The sequence below is a fragment of the Zootermopsis nevadensis genome, unplaced genomic scaffold (genome assembly GCF_977971745.1).
Source record: "Zootermopsis nevadensis isolate Lab colony 2312 unplaced genomic scaffold, Znev_1.0 Znev_ptg000013l, whole genome shotgun sequence".
Lineage (NCBI taxonomy): Eukaryota > Metazoa > Arthropoda > Insecta > Blattodea > Termopsidae > Zootermopsis > Zootermopsis nevadensis.
The window spans coordinates 1237600-1261333 of NW_028259145.1; the positions used below are offsets into that span (position 1 = coordinate 1237600).

The 23734-nt window shown below is 40.4% G+C and overlaps 1 protein-coding gene across 4 annotated transcripts in view; it reads right to left on the bottom strand.

The window, feature by feature from the left end:
• Positions 1–23734, bottom strand: part of Myo81F (unconventional myosin 81F) — a 164520-nt gene that overhangs the window by 60798 nt on the left and 79988 nt on the right. For all 4 annotated transcript variants that reach the window (XM_087348356.1, XM_022064340.2, XM_087348355.1 and 1 more), the window contains exon 3: positions 9115–9177. In XM_087348356.1, coding sequence (XP_087204482.1) covers positions 9115–9177 — 63 coding nt within the window. The remainder of the gene's footprint in view (positions 1–9114; positions 9178–23734) is intronic.

Sequence of the window (23734 nt, forward strand, 5' to 3'; positions counted from 1 at the left end):
GATGACGGAGGCAGTATGACCTCTGAAACGTTGGTTAATATCGACCAGACTACACAGCGCAACAACCCAGAAGACAGAAATCTTCATACTCTGATGACGGAGGCAGTATGACCTCTGAAACGTTGGTTAATATCGACCAGACTACACAGCGCAACAACCCAGAAGACAGAAATCTTCATACTCTGATGACGGAGGCAGTATGACCTCTGAAACGTTGGTTAATATCGACCAGACTACACAGCGCAACAACCCAGAAGACAGAAATCTTCATACTCATCGCCCTGATGATGGAGGCAGTATGACCTCTGAAACGTTGGTAAACATCTCCCAGACTACACAGCGCAACAACCCAGAAGAGATAAATCTTCATACTCTGATGACGGAGGCAGTATGACCTCTGAAACGTTGGTTAATATCGACCAGACTACACAGCGCAACAACCCAGAAGACAGAAATCTTCATACTCTGATGACGGAGGCAGTATGACCTCTGAAACGTTGGTTAATATCGACCAGACTACACAGCGCAACAACCCAGAAGACAGAAATCTTCATACTCTGATGACGGAGGCAGTATGACCTCTGAAACGTTGGTTAATATCGACCAGACTACACAGCGCAACAACCCAGAAGACAGAAATCTTCATACTCTGATGACGGAGGCAGTATGACCTCTGAAACGTTGGTTAATATCGACCAGACTACACAGCGCAACAACCCAGAAGACAGAAATCTTCATACTCGCCGCTGTAAAAACCTCAAATCATACATGAAAAATCATGCCCTCTGAGATTAATCATTTAGGAACAAACAAAACATAGCGTAGAAACACATCTAAAGGATAGCTCAAGGAGAAGTTAGGACGACGAGAGAAATGCCTGGTTTTCCGGTCTGTCGCCCGCCCGACCTCAAGAAAGTGTTTTAAGGGTGGCTTAACACGGCGCGCCAGCCCGGAATGATGCACTTTATAGACGACTGGAACACAGCTGTGGGCTCCTAAAGGCGTGGCACATTGCACTGTCTCCAGTTTGGTCGGAGCTCGTTCACGCCAAAGTTCCTTCCACCAGAGGACGAGCCGTTCACAGACACAAAGCTCGAGGACTTAATTGTACTTTGATGATGTCACTTGTAATTACAGAAGGCTCACGATTATCTGGGGGCGGATTTACCGGGGTCTACCTGGTTTAAACAAATATTAAAAGTTAATTTAGAAAATCTGACGTAAAATTTAAAACGTTTAAAAATAAATTAATAGATACAACAACGGCATTTTAAAGTATTAACATAAATCAATTGTTGCTAAAAACCTGCCGTTTACGACAAAAGAACGTTAATACTATAAACTGCAGTCCTTTTTAAAAAAATTGTATGTATTATATTAAATATTATATAAAATTCTTTCGTCTTTTGTATATAATTAGAAATATTCGTAGTTTACGTCTGTAATTAAACGTACATATTTGTTATATATATGTGTATTTTTATTTAATTTTTTAAGTTTATCGGGGGTTTCGATTATGTAGGAAAATATATTTCCCAATTAACCCGAAAATTGAAAAGTCTAATGTATTATGAGATGATAATGTTGCGTCATATTGTGTTGAATATATACTTGTTCAATTTTATCAGTCTAATCACAATAAAATATTATTATTAAATATTAAAATATTACAATTAACATTTAAATATTTAAAATATATTAAAATGATGCTCTCTATCAAAATGTTCGATTTAAATGTTAATTGTAATATTTTAATATTTAATAATAATATTTTATTGTCATTAGACTGATAAAATTGAACAAGTCTACTGTATTAGTAAAATTTACAAATGTGAAGTCGTTCTCTGTGGAACAGAATTTTACAAGACCACTTGTAAATTGTAGTTCATACTTTTGTGAAATATAATTCTTGGCGTTATCCTCATGAGGGCCTATTTGTTGTTTAAGAACTAGCTGAGTTTTAAAAACTGTGTAATTTGTAGGTCTCGGAAAAATTAATAGCAGATCGTAATTAATTTCTTTTAAAAAAAACTTTTTTTGGGGGGGTGGGGGTGGAGAGAACGTAATCAGTCATCAATTTCCCGAGGACTTGTAACTAAAAATTTATTTAGTAATACCCGAATTTTAGAGCAAATAACTGTGCTAAAGGATACAGACTGGTCGCTAATTTCTATTCATACACAATATTCATCTCTCGTTCTCCGACAAACAATATTAAATCAAATAAATAATAGCTACACGAATGTGATGCTAATTTACGGAGTACGTTGAATATTGTATACTTTAATTAAGTCGTAAAGAAAGGAAATTGTTTGGTGATACACAGATTCTTACAAAATATCCGACTATCGTAGTGTTCAGCTGGCATGGAGCGATGCAATTTCGTTGCAAGATGGAGTCGTTCCTGTCCTTTGCGACGCCCGTAGTTCACGAAGGAGAGACTCGTTTCTGTTTTTTTCCCTTTCTTTCTTTTCTTCCTTCCTTTCTTTCCTTCCTTTCTTTTTCTTTCTTTCCTTCCTTTCTTTCCCTTTCTTTCTTTATTTCTTTCTTTCCTTCCTTTCTTTATTTCTTTCTTTCCTTTCTTTCTTTTTCTTTCTTTCTTTCTTTCCTTTCTTTCCTTCCTTCTTTCTTTCTTTCTTTCCTTTCTTTCTTTCTTTCCTTCCTTTCCTTCCTTCCTTTCTTTTTATTTCTTTTCTTTCTTTCTTTTTCTTTCTTTCTTTCCTTTCTTTCTTTTTCTTTCTTTCCTTCCTTCCTTTCTTTCCTTCCTTCCTTTCCTTTCTTTCTTTTTCTTTCTTTCTTTTTCTTTCTTTCCTTTCTTTCTTTTTCTTTCTTTCTTTCTTTCCTTCTTTCTTTCTTTCCTTTCTTTCTTTCTCTCTCTTTCTTTCTTTCTTTCTTTCTTTCTTCACAGTGAGCGGATAGTTACCAGTTCTGAGGACGAAGTCGTTCTTTTGGAACGACAACTCAGTCACGATGTACCCGTCATCAGCATTTCAGTCGCATGCACGTGAGAACATGACAGCGATAACGCCCTGAAATTCATTTCGCTGAGTACAACACCGGCTGTCCACTTGTCATCTACGCGGACTTCGTGTCTCTCTCTCCTTCCTCTTCTTCTTGTGGTTAATCTCCTCGTCCTCGTGATTTTTCTCATTTATCCTCCTGTCTCTTTCCCTGTCAGTAAACCTACTGAGTCAATGAGGATGGTCCTGCTAAGTCTGTCATGATTTCATTTTATCGATGTTTAACGCTTTAAAACTCAGTTGTGCCACCTTATTTAACGATCTAGTACAGTGGTATTCAACCTGGGGTACGCGTAACCCCTGGGGTACGTAAAAATTAATAAAAATATTATTCTATGATAAACACTGAACAATCAGGGACAGATTTAATACATTATTTTGGATGTAATTTATTTAATTTATTTTAGATGTAGATTATATACTATATATAATTTGAATTATACACCAACAACTTTGGGGGTACAAAGTTGAAGAGAAATTACATCTGGGGGTACGCGAAGACATCTTAGGGGGTACGTGAATTTTAAAAAAATATATATTATTTTATGATAAACACTGAATAATCAGTAATGTAATTTATTTAATTTATTTTAGATGTAGATTATATACTACGTATAACTTGAATTATACACCAACAACTTTGGGGGTACAAAGTTGAAGAGAAATTATATCTGGGGGTACGCGAACAAAAAAGGTTGAATACCACTGATCTAGTACGTACTATTTATTTTCCTTTAAGTGCATTAGCGGATTTCTTACGATTCCCAGAATAAACGTCATTAAGAGACTGATAATTGCAACGGAGAATGCCTGCTTTTTTTTTCTCTCTTTGCGGAACGGACTAAAACTTTAAACAATTTAGATTTGCTATGGCTAAAAAAGATTTAAAGACTTACATCATATGACGACGGTGCCCAAATTTAATTTTTGTATTTTTGTACCGGATAACAGAATAGAATAAACATGAGTAACTAAGTTGTTATTCCAGGTTTCCATGGCAGCAAGTATGAAGATAGCCTTCTAATGGGACGTTGCGCCGTGTAGTCTGGTATTAGTTTACAGACGTTTCAGTAAATTAATAACACATTAGACAGCGCACCAACCTCGAAGACAGTCATCTTCAATAACCATGTTTGCTAAATTTAAATCGGAATTATAACGAATTCCACCTGCCTTAATTAACAATCAAAGGAATGCGTTCGTAGTCATTTCTTCCCGGAACCTCCCGTTTTCTCAAAGCAGTGTGAATGCAGCTATCTTCTTTACTAAAGCCACTGCCCAACACCCAGCTCATCTCACCTCCTAATCTGTTCAATTTAAGACATCAAAGCCCTACGATGTAAGATTACACGTGATCATCCAACGCTACCTACTGTGACGCTGGAGAACTATTACTCGCACCACATGCAGTGAGGCACGAGACATCGCGTCTCCTCCCCTTTGATGAGGACATCAAACGTTCTTTATTTCCACGTCTTAAACGATGATCAATGTAACACAAGCGAAAACTCAAGGCTGCCAACGGTCAGGTGTCTCGGAAGATGGCGGACGATCGGATTTAGCAGCCGGAAACAGCCTAAGACAGCAAAGAGCTTTTATATCACAAGGAAGAACGAGTTTCCTTGAACAGCATTGACCTTTTTAATGTTGGAAGTGCAGTGTTTTCTTTGTGGTACGGACTGAATTCTTGAATACTATTCAGACGGGCTTCGGCTTTTAGGGGGTTAAACTGATACATGGGTTCGAACTACGATATTCTCTAAAAGACTGCAAATAAGATTCATTTAATGGGCCACAACGTTATTCGACAATTAACGTATACCATATATGATTTGAGGTTTTCACAGCGGTGAGTATGAAGATTTCTCTCTTCTGGGCTGTTGCGCTGTGTAGTCTGGTCGATGTTTAACAACGTTTCAGAGGTCATACTGCCTCCGTCATCAGAGTATGAAGATTTCTGTCTTCTGGGTTGTTGCGCTGTGTAGTCTGGTCGATGTTAACCAACGTTTCAGAGGTCATACTGCCTCCGTCATCAGAGTATGAAGATTTCTGTCTTCTGGGTTGTTGCGCCGTGTAGTCTGGTAGATGTTTACCAACGTTTCAGAGGTCATACTGCCTCCGTCATCAGAGTATGAAGATTTCTGTCTTCTGGGTTGTTGCGCTGTGTAGTCTGGTCGATGTTTAACAACGTTTCAGAGGTCATACTGCCTCCGTCATCAGAGTATGAAGATTTCTGTCTTCTGGGTTGTTGCGCTGTGTAGTCTGGTCGATGTTTAACAACGTTTCAGAGGTCATACTGCCTCCGTCATCAGAGTATGAAGATTTCTGTCTTCTGGGTTGTTGCGCTGTGTAGTCTGGTCGATGTTTATCAACGTTTCAGAGGTCATACTGCCTCCGTCATCAGAGTATGAAGATTTCTGTCTTCTGGGTTGTTGCGCTGTGTAGTCTGGTCGATGTTAACCAACGTTTCAGAGGTCATACTGCCTCCGTCATCAGAGTATGAAGATTTCTGTCTTCTGGGTTGTTGCGCTGTGTAGTCTGGTCGATGTTAACCAACGTTTCAGAGGTCATACTGCCTCCGTCATCAGAGTATGAAGATTTCTGTCTTCTGGGTTGTTGCGCTGTGTAGTCTGGTCGATGTTAACCAACGTTTCAGAGGTCATACTGCCTCCGTCATCAGAGTATGAAGATTTCTGTCTTCTGGGTTGTTGCGCTGTGTAGTCTGGTCGACGTTTACCAAAGTTTCAGAGGTCATACTGCCTCCGTCTTCAGCAAATGTTTTTTGGCATATAAGATGTGTTTACACAGTTCTTCGCCAAAAAAAAAAGAATAATGCACTAATCCTGTCGTATCGCAAAGCTGGACTTTTTGGAAATTTGTAAACCTGGTAGAAGGGGTGAGTTTCATGCTTCTAGTAGATAATTTGATGTCCACCGAAACTTCCTTCAACGGCTGAGCGAGATCAGAAGCTTGCAAGCTCAGTGTTTTTTTCATAAACAAAAACGCCACGATAACGCGGCAACTTCTCTGACTCCTCAGTCGAGCGGGCAGTCTACACAATTCCAACAGGCGTTCAGTAACGGCTTTTTCGAACCAATCTACAGCCATTCAAACGACCTCAAATCTTACGCAATACAAATAATTATGTTGTTAAACGACAAGCCCGAATACCCAGCATTCCATCGCAATATTGGTCGCTGGAGCTTTACTTCTGACTCTAAACTCACAGTAAAGCAGTTAACCTTTACATATACAACTAACACACAGTATGTGTTTACATTTTAGCATCTTTTATACGATTCTGCTCGTGTCGTATTATAAAACTCGGAAGCAAACACTCGTACCAGTGTGACAGGTGTGGCTTGAGGTGAACGGCCGGTGTCAATTTTGTGGTTTCCTCGGTTCGTGGAAGATCACATATCGGTCAACGAGTTACGAAACCACACATGCGGTAATACCATAAAAATCTACCCGCTAAATCACATATTAAGGCTTTGACCGGGATGTTCTTTTGTTAAATCTTATGTGGTACCGCCTGATTCGACTTCTAATGGTTAAGTGAAGTGTTTTCTTCGCGGTACGGACTGAATTCATAAATAATATTCAGACGATCTTCGGCTTCAAAGGGTTAAAGCCGTGCGATTTGAAATATCATTGCAAAACAATGAGCGGTATGGACCAGTAACGAGCTGTTATAAACACGGCGATAAGCCCAAATATGCCTATGTTCTAGGTAATAGCATTGCGTAATATCGTAGGAGTTTACCAACGTTTCAGAGGTCCTTGCTGCCTCCATCATCAGGGCGATGAGTAAGCTAAAGCGATAATTAACCTTAGGATTAAAAACAAATCCGGAAGTCCCTTGATTAGATGAGCGACTATTAGCTTCTCAATGAGAATGTTTCACGGAGTTGATTAGCTAGCTTAGCGTCTATTATTAAGTCGTGCTTTAAATGGACAGGTGACTCGTAATACGAGGCGCGTCCCAAAAGTAAGTTTCCCACTCGTCCCACAGCTAGCAAACCTTATATTGCGCGAAGCGACTGTGCGTACGTGATAGAGCAATGACGTAGCATGGCGCATGCACTAACGGCACTTCCCGCGTTCTCACAGTAGCATCGTTGCAGCTGTTGAAGATGGAGGTTCTTATTCCAGCTCCCGCCGACTGTGAAGTGCGGTCAGTGATAACGCTAGGCCGCACACGGCTCGACGGACAGCAAGTCTCCTGCAGGAGTTCAGCTGGGAGGTGTTTAATCATTCACCCTACAGCCCGGACCTCGCTCCCAGTGATTTCCATCTTTTCCTACACCTCAAGAAATTCCTGTCCGGTCAGCGTCAGCGTTTTGAGAATGACAGAGAGGCGGAGATGGTTGTCACACAGTGGTTCCAATCCCAGGCGGCAGACTTCTACGACACAGGTATTCAAAAGTTGGTCCCACGGTATGACAAATGTCTCAATTCCGGTGGCGAATATGTTGAAAAATAGCTGGACACTTGCTGTATCTGTTGCAATAAATATTTCCATGAAATTGTGTTTTGTTTCTGTAAACGGCCCCAGGGAAACTTACTTTGAGGACGAGCCTCGTATTATCGCCTGGAAGAATCTTTTTAGTATCTGCCTCCAAAGACCAAACACATGAAAAAGTTGTCATCGAAGTTTTACTAATATTAAATTTCGTTTTGAGTTATATCCGTTGAATTTTCAGATTAAAATCTTCTGCGTCGTGTTTAAATCACTTCTACACTGAAGAATGAGGCGGTAATTTCCTGCCTTTCAGCTACGAACACAAATTATTTTCTAGGGCCTACGTAATAATTATTGTTTCAATGTCGACGGTTTGAATCGAAACCAGGAGTTTTTCAGTATCCTGTTATACGATTAACTCAACACAACTGAGTTTCCCCCTAGTGACCAAAGGTCGTGGGTTCGATTCCAACAGTCGCCACCAATTGAAAATGGATTATTACTAGAGCAAACCTTACTGTATATTTTTAACCAATCACTTCTAAGGCTGATGTAGAGCTGAAATGTCTTGTACGTATCAAATACAGTCTACCTTAGACAATGACATAGAATTGGTGTAACATAAGACTTCTACAATGAAACAACTGTCACAAACCTTCAGGGAATCATGAATAATTATCATTTAGCAATTAACCTGAACACAGTCTTCTGTGACTTTACATTCTTACTGCTACAATACAAATACCAGCGTAATTTTTTTAAAATGGTATATCTGGTTCAGATAAACTGGTTACTTGTCACGTCATTAAAATTCCTTAATTTTGTATTGACACTTGAAGTAGGACAAACCAATTAACAGCTATCAGATATATTACTCAATCACGAATCCTTGACATGTTTAAAATCACAAAGAAATCATTGTCTCCCTTTAAAACAAAGTTAAATGCATTTCATTTTTCCATTCCCTTAATCATAAACGAAAAGCCTGTCATGATCGCATTTATTAATAAAAAAATCACCGTGGCTTCATTCAGTTTTGATGTTCAAGTCTGCATTAAATTATCAATTAGTCACAACATTTTTAAAAATTTGTCAGTTTGTTGTTCGCTAATCCAATACCAGAAGCGCCATCGTCTTCAAGCAAATTAAGTGTTTCCACTTAAAATTATTCATTGTCAGGACTTTTTCCATCATCTGTTCTTTAAAACCACGACGTTTCGGAGGCTGGTTCTGTCTCCGTCTTCAGGTGTTGGGTTCCTTAGATAGAGCTAGTCTCTGTCACCTGAAGACGGAGACAGAACCTGCCTCCGAAACGTCGTGGTTTTAAAGAACAGATGATGGAAAAAAGTCCTGACAATGAATAATTTTAAGTGTGAACTACCGTCGTCAAAACCCTTTAGAATTGAAATTAAGTGTTCCCAATAGTAATTTTTTTTAAATAAAACGACCTAAATCCACCAAAGGACTGACCTTTTAAAGTTATCGATCCACTGGTGACGTCCACTGGTCATTTGAAATGGCGTGGACGACCGAACACATCCCTCGCGAGCAGCTATTTCAGGTGCTGTAGACATTCGACTGTTCTCACGCTAAATCTTAAATAAAGAAGGAAAACTCAGGGGCACTTACCGACGTGTAGATGTCCAGTTCCTTGTAAGGATTCACGGCTACCAAGATCGTCCCTGTGTATGTCTGATGCTGTAGTTAAGGAAAACCAAACACACGGAGTCACAGCTGGTGAGAACAGAAAAATACAGACACTCGGCACACACAGTTTCAAGCTTACAGGATATGAAAAATGACGTAACTAACTGATGCCTGTTTGACTAAATGAATGATAAGGTAGTATATTTGCGTCATATTGTGAATTAGGTTAATATTTTAATATTTTCCGTCAAATCACAATTTTAATAAGATAATAAAATATAAAACATTTAAAATATCATTTCACGTTCCGCATGTCGTAAGAGACGTTCCAATTTGTAAATGAATGATATTAAACCCGAAGATCAAACTCCTAGCACAAACTGAAGTCTACCTTAGTGTATTTTTAACACAGTACAAATAATAATAACTCCAAGTCACTCAGAAAATATTTGGCCAACATCCCGGGCGAACACGACATCAGAGAACTTCAGAAAACTGCCATTTTAGGATCTTCATACATAATTCAGAAGTTGTTGTAAAATATATAGTTATCCCTCACAATAAAACTATCAATATATAATATATGTAACACGTATTAAAAAAACAAAATGTATTTCGGAAATAGCTGCTGCCCTATGTACCTTAGGGACAAGGTCTGTCTCGGTTACGTAGAAGTAAATACCCTATAAAGTGGTTAATAGATGGAATAATAAATAATAATTCAATTTATTTATTTATTATTAATATATTTATATTATTTATTATTAATTATATTTAATAATAATAATAATAATAATAGAAAGTAGCGATCTTAGGGGGTCTAGTGGTTAGCAAACTTGTTTTGTATTCATGAGGTACCAGCTTCAAATCTCGGTCCGGAGACCGGCTACCCAGGTTTATCGTGGGTTTCTTCAGTTAATCCACGCAAATACCAAAATGGTACTAGAAATTAGGTGATGACTGTTTCCACTTCTAATTCAGTAATCATCCCATCATTCGACGTAATGCAGTCTTGAGTAACTAACATCGTAATTTAATAAAACATAATAAATAATATAACGCGAAGTTAAACAAAAGGTCACAAACGTAAATTTAAAAAAAAAACCGCGCTATTAAATCCCTTTTAAGAATAACAAAGGAGTGACAGATGTCAATACATCGTTTCTGACAGAATTTTCTCGAGCATAAAACCGAGATTTAAAACCCGGACGTTTAACCGCAAATAGATTCACAACCTCTCAGCACATTTAACCTAAGTTTAAGTACGAAATGTATACAGCCCCTACACTGGACAGGTTAGCGCAGAAGTCAGGCTCCACACTTGGATTCAGAACGTACCCTGTTCGAATCTTGGCTGGGACAAGTTTTCTTAAGTTATATTCACCCCCTTCCAAATCCTTACCTGTTCACCATTCATGTTAATCTTTCCACCTCATTCAACGTCACATAACCGACGTAACTGAAACAGCATCGTTAATAAACCACTTAAGAATCACAATGTCAACATTAGCAAGTCTCCGATTCGTAATAAGAGAAGCCAGTTTTGCGCCTAGATTATCAATGGCGTACTCATGAAAATGGAGGGATTTAAACTGAACGTTTGCTCTTACGCGTTTGACTGCATAGAATGGGAAGTGGCTCGGGGCTTTTAACCACAAAACCCACAATCACTCCTCTCTGCGTCACCCTCTACAGAGGTTTTTCAAGACCTGCCTTTTGTAATTCAATGGGCTTCCTATACAGACGTATGTTAAGTACGCACGTATGTGTTAATGCCACTAATGTTTTACAAGAAGAGAATGAACACTCGAATTGAGAATCTCCTATTAGCCGCCATTTTAATCTCACTCGTTCATTACATAACAAATGACTCTCTGATCGAGGGTCGCAACGAAGCGAGACAAATACGGCAATCAAGTGTTTTTTTTTAAATTCGCCGTATAAAATAAATAAACCTTCCTCCTGACGATTGAATAGCGGGATGAAATATTAATTACGATATGACAGCGATAATTCAATTTAATCCAGTTCTCTTTTATGTGCTGACTCAACAGCTACGTTTACAGAGTCAGCACAACACAAAACAAATATAATAATAATAATAATGACTCGACGTAGGTCCGTCACAAATACTCGTTCCATTAATGTCTCTAAAATAAATAAATACAACGATAGTCACAATAACATCAAAAAGTTTGTAATAACTGAACTCGATTAAACTGCCTCGTGACAGAGTCGAATGTAATTTTCAGATTAACCTAACCTAACGTAACCTAACCTATCCTATCCCAACCTAACCTAACCTAATCTATCCCAACCTAACCTATCCTATCCTAACCTATCCTAACCTATCCTAACCTAACCTATCCTAACATATCCTATCCTAACCTATCTTAACCTAACCTATCCTAACCTATCTTAACCTAACCTAACCTAACCTATCCTATCCTAAGCTATCCTAACCTATCCTAACCTATCCTAACCTATCTTAACCTAACCTAACCTATCCTAACCTAACCTATCCTATCTTAACCTAACCTAACCTATCCTAACCTAACCTAACCTTTATAATTTGCCTGTCCACCAAAGGCAGCGTCACTAAATAAGAATAATCATAATAACACTGAACAAGTGACGCCATGGTTAGCACTCTCTCGTGTTGAGGGCATGCTGTCCCTGTTATCGTGGTTGGGAGTTCCGGTACCCTGTCAGGGTCCTTTCGTCTTCTCGGGCAAATTCCCGGTAGGTAAAACAAGAAACAAGGACACGCCCTTGGAGTCATTCTACCCTTTCCCATCAACGCCGTAAACTACGGATGTCGAATTCAGTATTTATTACAGAAACTTGATGGAATCAGGTGATGTCGGAGTTTCGAAAACTGGGTCGGGCTGCATGAAACATCAAACCGCGATTACTTTCTTAAACAGCATCAACCAGTTGATCTTTTTAATGCAGACTTGTGTTTACTTTGCGGTACGGACTGATTTCTTAAATAATATTTGGATAAACCCCGTCTTCGAAGGGTTAAAACGAACAGACCTGTTTAAAGAGCCATCTCCTTTACAGCGAGAAACAACTGAAGAGAAAACAAAACACCAGCGCTAATGGACATCATTGGGCTCTGATTCAGTCACTGGTAGAAGTTGGTGGCAGAAGATTCTGAGGAAGGTGGCTTAAGAGGAGAAGCGGGTTTCTCCGACTGAGCTGGGAACACACGCACGTGCCTCGCTGCAGCGAGAATCCATTAATCAAACCGAAGGATAAAGATGCATTTCTTAAGTGCATTCATGTAAAAGTCTCTCACTTTCTGTTGTTGTGTTCAGACGTGTTTGTGGTGAGCTCCTGTATAAGGGTTGAAAATGGGTTGTTACCTGGAAGATTACCGGGCGAGAGTGGGTAGCTGGGCAGGTAGATGCTTGTGGCGTGGATTGCCTAGGCATGGTGACGCTAACCAAACTACTGGTCACTGCTTGGGGGTGACGATGTTGAATTCCTTGGTTATAGCTGTATTACTGGTAATCGGAGGAGTAGAAAGAAATCCCGGTCCTGTTGCGGAAGGGGATAGTTCTGTGAAACTTTTATGTACTGGCTGCGGCAGGAACCTAAGATCCGGAATCCAATGTGAGTCATGTGGACGCTGGTTCCATTATAGTTGTGGGAATGTGAAGTCTCAAGCAGCTGAAAGGGAGAACTGGAGCTGTGGTAAGTGCAGGGCTGCAAGTGTTCGAATGCTTCAGGATCAGCTAAATAACGCGCTGCGGCAAATTGATGAACTGAGGATGAGAAACAATGAACTTGAAGAAAAGTTGCGAATGGCGGGAGCTGGGAAAAAGGTTATAGTGCCCGAAAAGCGAAAGGCTGCAACGTGCATGGTCCTGGGAGACTCAATTGTGCGCAATGTTGGAGGAGAGCACGCAGATATGACGGTGGAGTGTTTTCCGGGTATTAGAACGGAGCAGTTGCACAGAAGAATAGAAGGGACGGATCTAGGCAGTCCAGAAACTGTTATTATTCACGTGGGTGCAAATGACCTAAGATCGACGAGAAATTTGGACTTGGTAATGGGAGAGGTGTACTCGCTGGTGACTACAGTAAAGAATAAATGTCGGAACTGCAACCTTGTCCTCAGTGGAGTGCTAAGGCGTAGAGATGTGTCATGGCGGCGTATTGGTGCTCTAAATGAGAGATTAGACTGGGTTGCAAACGTCCTTGGAATTACATTTGTTGATCCGAACAGCTGGATACAGGAAGGGGATTTTGCTGGGGATGGACTGCATCTGAATGGACGGGGAAGGAGACGATTAGGACAACTGTACGCTAGAGTTAGTGGACTTGATGGTGGAGGAGCAGCACGAAGGAAGACGTGACACGTTTGGGTGGACGGCACTCACAGAACGAGGACAACCAGGGAAACGCGGCATTCATCAACTGGAGAACAGAAGGCTTTGCATGAAATAAGGGGAACAGAGACGAGTAAATTGGTGAGTAGGGAAATAGAAGCTAGGGCAGGGGCAGAAACTTTAACTTCGGTAGCAGCATATAGGGTTGAAGGCAAGTCGTTAGTGGTGCTGCAGGTTAACTGTAGGAGTATCTATAATAAAGCCTTAGAGCTTTGGAATTTAGTTGACACGTATAACCCCGATATTGTTATAGGCACGGAGTCTTGGCTTAAAGAAGATATTAGCAATGCTGAAGTTTTTAGGACAGATTTTACAACTTTCAGGAGAGATAGGTCTGCCCGTGGTGGTGGGGTTTTCATATGTGTTAAACATTTCATTGCCTGTACGGAGTTATGGGTAGATGAGGATTTTGAGATGATTGCGGTAGAAGTGAAAGGAATAGATACAAAATATTCGTGGGAAATTATAGGAATATACAGAGCTCCTAACGAGGACATGCAAGTTTTTGAAAGATTGGCAGCACGAACTAGTCATTTAGGAAATTCTACGAAGCGTAGTATCATTGGGGGTGATTTAAATTTGCCCTACGCAGATTGGAAGGGAAACGTGGAAGGTACTAGCAGAAATCAGGCATTTATAAATAGACTGGTATGGGAAAATGGGTACAAGCAGGTAGTCGATAGGCCTACCCGAGGGGATGCATTGCTGGATGTTTACCTGGTCCGGCCTGAAAGTTCGCTCACCTCTTGCAGCATTGTGCAGGGGATCAGTGACCACAGTGGGGTAATATTAGAAGTGGAATGGGAAGAAAAAATCCGTGAACCGCAGGTAGAAAGATTAGTCCCCATGTTCCATAAAACAAATGTTTTAGGATTACAAAGCTTTCTTCGGGAAAAGTTTAAATTATGGGCTGGAAATGGTAGTAGCGTGGAAGAGATATGGGAAAGCTATAAGGATATAGTCTTCGAGGGTATCGATCGTTTTGTACCTCAAAGAATCCTGAGTAAAAATCCGGATCCGGAATATTATACCAAGGAAGTGAAACGTCTGAAGGTAAAGGTGAGGAGGGTTTATAATAAGAGAAATTCTGGAGGGCAGTACCAAGCGGAGCTGAAACGGTTATCCAAGGAGTTGCTGATAGTAAAAAAGAAGGCTCAGGAGACATTCTTAACTTCGGTCTTGCAAAGAGAGGGGAGAAGCTGGACAGAGTTTTACAAATATGTTAAAAGACGTAAGGGTAATAGAGAAACTATTCCGGCAATCAAGGGCGTTAAAGGAAACCTCATCACAGATCAAACAGAAAAGGCCAACTCCCTTAACGCTTATTATGCGTCGGTATTCAGTTGCGAACGGATAATTTCGCTAAATAACCAGCTAATCCAATCAACAGATTCAGATAAAACGTTTACCATTAGTATCAATATCATAAGGAAACGGATAGCAGCAATCGGGAAAAATAAATCCGTCGGACCAGATGGCATCCCCGGGGAAATTTTAAAGTTAGGTGGGGAAGCAATGATTCCATACCTTGCGCGTCTGCTGGAGGTAACGATGAACAACAATTCTATCCCAGGGGACTGGAAGAAAGCTATAGTGGTCCCTATTTATAAAGGGGGAGATCGATCGGTAGTTGGGAACTATAGACCGGTCAGTTTAACCTCGGTGGTTTGCAAGCAAATGGAGCACGTTATAGCAGGGTATCTAAGGCAAGTCTGGGAAAGGAGTGAGTGGTTATATGAGGGTCAACATGGGTTTAGACCAGGGTACTCATGCGAAAGTCAAGTAGTCACGGTTTGTCAAGATGTTGCTGATTCATTGGACGAGGGAATCAGGACTGATGCGGTTATAATAGATTTCTCAAAGGCATTCGATTTAGTCCCACACGATAGGCTGATTACAAAAATTGCTGCAACCGGTGTGGACTTGAGGGTAGTGTTATGGGTAAAGGAATTTCTCTTAGGACGTTCGCAAAGAGTAAGAGTGGAAGGACAGCTATCTCATGAAGTCAGGGTAACGTCAGGAGTGCCGCAAGGGAGCGTATTAGGTCCCTTGCTATTCCTAGCTTATGTTAATGATATTTGGAAAAACATTGATTCAAATATACGGCTTTTCGCTGATGATTGTATAGTATACAGGAAAATAATGGATAGTAGTGACATTGATAAGTTACAGACAGATATGAATAGATTATGGGAATGGGCGGTAGAAAATGAAATGAAGATAAATCCAGGTAAAAGTAAAGCAGTCAGCTTCAATAGAGCTAGGGTGAAGGATAAGCTGAGTTACTTTTTTGGGGATCAATTAATTCCAGAGGCAAATAGCTTTAAGTACTTAGGAATACTTATTCGCAGTGATCTGAGCTGGGCAGATCATGTGAATTATACACTAATTAAAGCATGGAAGGCTCTCCATTTCGTAATGCGTATACTAAAAAAGGGAAATAACAATACGAAACGTTTAGCTTATACGTCGCTAGTGAGACCGATACTTGAATATGGAGCTGTGTGTTGGGACCCTTACAGGGAAGGACAGGTAAGAGCACTAAATCGGGTGCAGAAGAGAGCGGCTAAATTTGCTAATTTCACGAACGAATCTGGTTGGGAAACATTGGCACAGCGTAGATTGATAGCCCGAATGTGCGCCCTTTTCAAAGCATACACGGGGGGCCGGGCTTGGAAAATGATAGAGGATAGATTATTAAAGCCATGCTACCTGGGCAGGGACGATCATACTCGGAAAATTAGGACTAGGAAACAAAGAACGGATGTAGGCAAATATTCCTTTGTAAATAGGACCATAAGAAGCTGGAACCAATTACCTCCAGGCGTGCTAGAGTCTTTCCCCTGTAAATTAGGCACCTTTAGAAAGAGGGTCAGAAAAGTAGTTACAAGCTAAGGGTTATTAAGTTGGGAATAAATGGTGATAAGTGAAGTGAAGTGTCTTAGTCTCCAAGTGATGAAGGGCTGTAGTTCTTTGGGATAAAATTTTCATGTACTGAGAGCGGACTTTATATTCCACTCTTAAGTATTGTGATTAATTAGTGGATGTGTGTTTTTTTATTGTGTGTCAGATGTTTTATTTTGAGTGTGGTATGTTGTATTGTTGTGTCTCATTGTATTGTTGTGTGAGTGCATCAGTTCATGACGTTTGTAATACATTACAGTTATTGTCTTATGTCTAGGTGGTATTAAGTTCTTTTTTTTAAGTTAAGTACTTGAGGTTGGATGGTTTTGTAATTTATGAGTTGGTTGATTTTGAGTGGGATGTGTTGTTTTTGTTGTGTCCTTTTTTATTGTTTTGTTCTGTCTCTGTGTTGATGTATCTCATTGTATGTTGTGTCTTATGGTTTTTGTTGTGTCCTTTGTTTATTGTTTTGTTGTGTCTCATTGTGTTGATGTATCCCATTGTTTGTGTGTCATATTGTTTTTGTTGTGTCCTTTTGTTTATTGTTTTGTTCTGTCTCTGTGTTGATGTATCTCATTGTTTATTGTGTCTTATTGTTTTTGTTGTGTCCTTTGTTTATTGTTTTGTTGAGTCTCATTGTGTTGATGTATCCCATTGTTTGGGTGTCATATTGTTTTTGTTGTGTCCTTTTGTTTATTGTTTTGTTCTGTCTTTGTGTTGATGTATCTCATTGTTTATTGTGTCTTATTGTTTTTGTTGTGTCCTTTTGTTTATTGTTTTGTTCTGTCTCATTGTGTTGATGTATCTCATTGTTCTGTTCTGTCTCATTGTTTTGTATGTTATTGTAGGACACTGCCACCGGGTATAAACCCATTTGCAGTCAATAATAAATAATAATAAATAATCAAATTCTCGTAAAAAAAGGAGTTGGTGCAGTTGAAAAAAAAATCCTTATCAGGTATCACGAAGGAAACGATGACGATAATAATTCAATTCAATTCAATTCAATTATTTAAGTGGTTGACAACAGCCAAGCACTAAACCAGAGTACAGGATAAAATATAATAAGTATTTAATTTATTTTAATAATAATAAAAGTAAAACAAACAAATGAAATTAAATATATAAATCTACCATATTAATAATAATTAGATTCATTTATTGAATCATATTTCACAAATAAATGGGCTAAATACGATACCTAAGTAATATAATTCAATTTAATAATTCTAAATAAAATAAATAATACTAAATAATAATAATAGTTAAATTACTTTGTTAATAATAGTAATAATCGTAATAATAATTCAATTTAAATATTGCAATGTTGAAGAAAAATATGACACTTAAAAAAAACTCAAGAACGAAACAAAGGAATTTGTTATTTACCAATGCCTAAGAATTATGACAAAAGTTTCCAAGGCAAACACGAGTGCCATCTCATATTTACAAATTTCCCCATTTTATCAATGCCTTCTGTATTTTCCTTTTCTCTTGCCAATGACATGTCCTCGCATTGTTTCCCGGGATACCAACACTACGGCAGTTAATTTGAATACGAAATTTGGACACTGCTTCCGGTAGGGAGACGAGCTGTCATGTAGAAGACAGGAAACGGTCTGAGTCATTCCACCGCTGCTGCGTGTTGCATATAATTACGCTGGGAAATTTAATATTTAAAGGTTGTAACGCCTGTACCTCGCGTGGAACTGGCTTTGATGCTGTACCGATAGAAAAGACAACCGGGCAGTGAACGCAACGTCAAGACATGGTTACTAATAAAGTGTTTCTAGCCTAGCGCCTTAACGTGTGTGTGGAACATTTTAATGAGTTTCTATATAATTAACCCCTGAAGCCTAGTCTACTATTTAAACTTACCAATATATGTATGAAGAATTTCGAAATAAATACTCAAATTACGTCACAGATATTCCGCACATCTGCTGTCCAATAAAACTACTTTCAATTCCATCTGGCGAAATATCGTGGTCGCCAAATGACGTTGAGCCTGCAGATCGAGCGAACTGAAGAGTTAAATTTTTAACGATGAAGATCAACTTAAGAAATTGCAAGGAGCTTCAAGCAAGCCGATATTTTCTTCGCTGCAAGGAACAGAGTCATCTTCGATAACTTTATGGTAGCTCAGCTAGTCAAAATCTTATAAAGATGACTGTGTGAAAATATATGACCTTGAGAATTTCATAGACCAATATCTGGGAAACTAGTGGGCCCATCTTGTTGTGACTACCATAAGACCTTCTCCTTTACCTTAACCTCATTTTGACATGAGTACGGTCAACCAGCTATTTACCGTTTGGCAGATATAAGCATGATAATATATGACCTTGAGAATTTTAAAGACCCGTATCTGGGAAACTATTGGGGCGATCTTGTCTTCGCTTTGTCATGACCTTCGAATAACAGTGACATCAATATGATATGAGAATAATCACTCTGATAACTACGATGTGAGGGCGAAATAATGTACAACAGTGGTCCCCAACGCGGCGCCCGCCAAGGCTTTTTTTGGGTGCCCGCGTTGATACGGAAAGAGGTTATACTGAATAATGAAGGCCGTTCAACCATGAACATTATAAAATCAAAGCACAGATCTCTACTTACTAACGCCCGTCTTGACGATTGTTTGCGAGCAGCAACATCATCCTACACTTCCAAATTTGAAAAACTGGCCGATGAAATGCAGTGCCAAACATCACACTAACTTCCCACTTGAGTAATAATAATTGTACTTTTGAAATTACTTATTTTTGATTGAAATGGTTTCTTGTATCATTAAACTTCGTGTTGTTTTGCGTATTATTTGGTGTCCATATCTTATTTTTCCAGAGAAAAGAAAATTTGGCTTTGTTAATTGGTTGGTGCCCGCCACGATCTCATAAAGTCCCAAATGTTCCCGTAAGCACAAAAAGTTTGGGGACCACTGTTCTCGAACATTGGTCGATGCGCGACCCCTGACGAAATCGACAATCACTAAACAAAAGCTCGACGTGACGTGTGCGACTTTACTGTGTAATGAGAGACACGCCTTCCCCGTCCTGTCTCTCCTCCAAGCAATTACGTCCATGGCAAGATAAAGTCACTGATCTCTCCCGCACTACATCAAGCCAATTGAGATGACACTACGTAGGAGGTACAGATATGTCAGATTACACGCTGCTTCATAAATTACTTCTTCGTAGAACATGAATGATAGTCGCAGATATTACGGAGAAATTCGCTCAGCGATGTTGGATTTTGCAGTCTCAGGTCGATGTGTTGGTGTACTGAGAAAATGAATCTTGTTGAACTGAACTTACTGGAACGTTCGATTGCGCGGTTGGATAGTTAATTTGCCGAGGACAGACTGCGCTATAAGTAACTTTAAAACTTTCTTAGTGTCATAAAAATTTCTATGCACAGTTTACTAAGTTCTTAAGACTAATTTCTAACACAGATAAATATCTGTTTATTCTCTAACGGAGTGTTCCTCGACCGGTAAAGACAAGCCATGACGGCTGTCAGTAAAGTGACCATTAGTTGGACAATCACCCAGTACACAGACTTTTCTTCTGGAACAAATAAAACTTCTTCTCCAATAGGTATCAGGGATAAAGCAGCCATAACGTGAAGCTAATTACACACTTCCACCTTGTGTCAAGGTTAATATTCGTAGCCTTACCTCCACTCTAACCGCCACGGTGGTCTAGCGGTTAGAACGCTGGGGGTCTCGGGTTCGATTCCCGGCGGTGCCCGAATTTATAACTTGTGTTGGGCAAGGCCGTGGTCTAGGCAACACGGAGTTTTCCTCCGGGGGCATCCCAACAATTACTCCATTCACACATAGAAGAAGGCAATGGCAAACCACTTCTGGATCATCTGCCAAGAACGTATATGAACAGGTCCCAGTCCGAGAAAAGGATGGAAGGATCCTGTTCATATGGACCTGTCGTCAGACAGAACACTAAATAATAATAAGATGAGGTGGTCTAGCGGTTAGAACGCTGGCCTTGTAATCCTGGGGTCTCGGGTTCGGTTCCCGGCGGTGCCCGAATTTATAACTTATGTTGGGCAAGGCCGTGGTCTAGGCAACACGGAGTTTTCCTCCGTGGCATCCCAACAATTACTCCATTCACACACAGAAGAAGGCAATGGCAAACCACTTCTGGATCATCTGCCAAGAACGTATATGAACAGGTCCCAGTCCGAGAAAAGGATGGAAGGATCCTGTTCATGTGGACCTGTCGTCACACAGAACACTAAATAAATAAATAAAATACCTCCACTCTATTCCACGCCCCAACTAAGAAATTTTAAAGCAAATTCCTCAAAACCGACTGAACTTTTCGCTGTCTTTGGACAAAACAGCAGCGGAGGTCAAACTTCAGGATGGCAATTACATATGGAGATCAGTTTCGTCCAAAGTCATCCCGACTACTAGCAGCGTGACGTCCACCGGCTTTTCTATCTGTTCAGTATCCACGGGTCCCTCATTATCTCGGTCAGGGAGGCTCAGTATCGCAGTTTCTCTGGCACGAAGAGCCCGACACGATTTTCGAACTCGTGAGTGCAAATGGTAAACGCGTTTGTTGACAACGGTGTCCCTAAGATTCCACTTTCCACAGTTTTCGTTAAGTGGGCTCCTTGGCGAATCCTCAAAACTGCGGATGGAGGAGGCGGCGGCCTCCAGATATGGCGAGTTGGTGCCACATTAATAACGCAGAGAAGGGTCGATTATCCAACTTGGACGTTGGGCGGAGAGGCCAACAACTCCTAACCATAAAACAGTTACGAAACGAGCGGGTAGTACTTATGAACGCTATAATGAAAGTTCGCGTTCCATAAAAGACAGGGAGTTTCTTAGCCAGTTAAGAGACCATCGGATTCTTAAGAGGGCCTTGTTCTTTGGTTAGACATACAGAGTATTATTTATTTAGTGTTCTGTCTGACGACAGGTCCATATGAACAGGATCCTTCGATCCTTTTCTCGGACTGGGACCTGTTCATATACGTTCTTGGCAGATGATCCAGAAGTGGTTTGCCATTGCCTTCTTCTGTGTGTGAATGGAGTAATTGTTGGGATGCCACGGAGGAAAACTCCGTGTTGCCTAGACCACGGCCTTGCCCAACACAAGTTATAAATTCGGGCACCGCCGGGAATCGAACCCGAGACCCCCAGGATTACAAGGCCAGCGTTCTAACCGCTAGACCACCGTGGCTGAAAAATTAATATAAAGGCGTTACAAAGTAAAACCACGTAAAATCATCACTCTTCAGAAGACGGTTATGCACGGGTTCAACCAAATCAATTCCTTGGGCAGTGAACACCATTTATTAACCCATCCTCACGCCCTCGCCTCGCACTTAAACCTCGTCATTAGCCGGAGACCTTTTATCTGTTGTCTCAGTAAGATATCATACGTGACGTCCAATTAAGCCTCCCGGCTGTGAGGTCCTCTTTGTCATTAACTCATCTATCAAAAACGTCGCTCATCTCCAGAGTTCCGCAGATAACATTCTCATAACAACTGTGAACTATGTTGCTTTGGTAAAAAAAAAAATCATCAAAATGTAGTTTTGTGCAATATCTCGAGCTTAAATCGTCATGAAAAGTAATCACATGTCAGCATGAAACATTACTTGCGTGTGCTTTTGTGCGGGGCTTAAGGAGACCACAAATAACAGAATTACGTCTCTGACAGCTGCGTTAAAGTTGTTACAACGACGTTGCGTCAGGACTCTTGAAAACGAAGAAATAAATCCGGAAATTCTAACCACAAATGAAATTTAAAAAGCGATCCTTGGAAAAGGAATGCAGGTCATCCTGTTACCACGTTACAGAAAACAAAATTACTTGGCCTGGATCTTGGAAATTCCCGAGGTATTTTCCTTAACCAGATGCGTCCACACGTAGCTAAGAAGTGATAAAAACATACAAACATGGAAGATGGCTGTCTTATGGATTTCGGCGCCGTGTAGTCTAGTGGGAGTTTACCAGTGTTTCGGAAGTGCCTGATGCCTCCACAATCAGGGCGATGATGGACAACCATCTTCAGACACTCGGCCGTCAAAACCTCAAATCCAACATCTAAACATCTTTCGGAAAGAGTGGGCACTTCGAATAGACACGCAATTTTATCTACATTTAGGTAATGTCAAATTCAGTCTTCAACAGTCTGCAATACGAGGTGCGATCGGAAAGTTTCAAGACTGCGCGTATAAAAACCCGTACACTTATCTCTGGTATTAAATTCATCCATCACCCTCGAAGTAGTTCCCCTGGGAGTGAACACAACGATCCCAGCGCCGCTGCCAAGCCTGGAAGCATCCCTGGAAATCTTTCTTTGTCAGCCTGTCAAGCACCATCTGCGATTCTGCCTGAATCTCTTCTATCGTCTCAAATCTCCTTCCCTTTAGCTGAATTTTCATCTTTGGGAAGAGGAAGAAGTCACACGGAGCTTAGAAAGGAAGTTGGGGTCGGTTCTTGCAAGATCTTTGAGCTCCTGACAAACGAGAAGTCGATTCTGCTTCTGGTCCTCAGACAGGATGCGTCGCATGTGGTGTTCTTCCTTTAGAATCAGCTGACAGGTCCCATAGCCTATCCCAACAATGTCGCACAAGTCGTTGATGGTACGACGTCGATCTTCGTGACATTTTCGGGCGTTGTGCTCGAAGATGGTCGTCCAGAACGCTCGTCATCATCGACAGAGGTTCGGCCATTTTTAAAACGTGAATGCCACACAAAAGTTTGCGGACTCCCCATTGCGGACTCCCCAAATGCTTGCTTTAGCATTTCATAGGTTTCCGTAGCCGTTTTGGCGAGTCTTTGGCAAAATTTGATGCACACGCCATTCCGAAATCGCAGGAGGGTCGGTGTAATGCACTACCAACTAACTAAGAAACAAATGCTAATTCGATGATGCCGGCTGGCACACTGATTCACTATGAATGTAGGCCGCACCCCATAGCGGCAGAAGCTCGTACTACATCCGGTTCGCCCGCTATTGACACAGTCTTGAAACTTTCCGATCGCACCTCGTATCAATGCTCACCATTTTGAAATTACAGAGTTCTTAGAATCAAAAAATATGCAACCATTTGTGATGTTGCCCGGTTATTTCTTACGTGGTCTAAAACCTACTTTAAACAGGAACCGCTCCTTAATTTAGATTCCAGCAAGGGTAACACGACTGGGAACAAACAAACAAACAAACAAACCTAATCCACTGAAGGCAAATGACATTTTTTTCTCAGCCTTTATGTGATTACCCAACTCCTTCTCTGAAACTTTCTACCCCCTT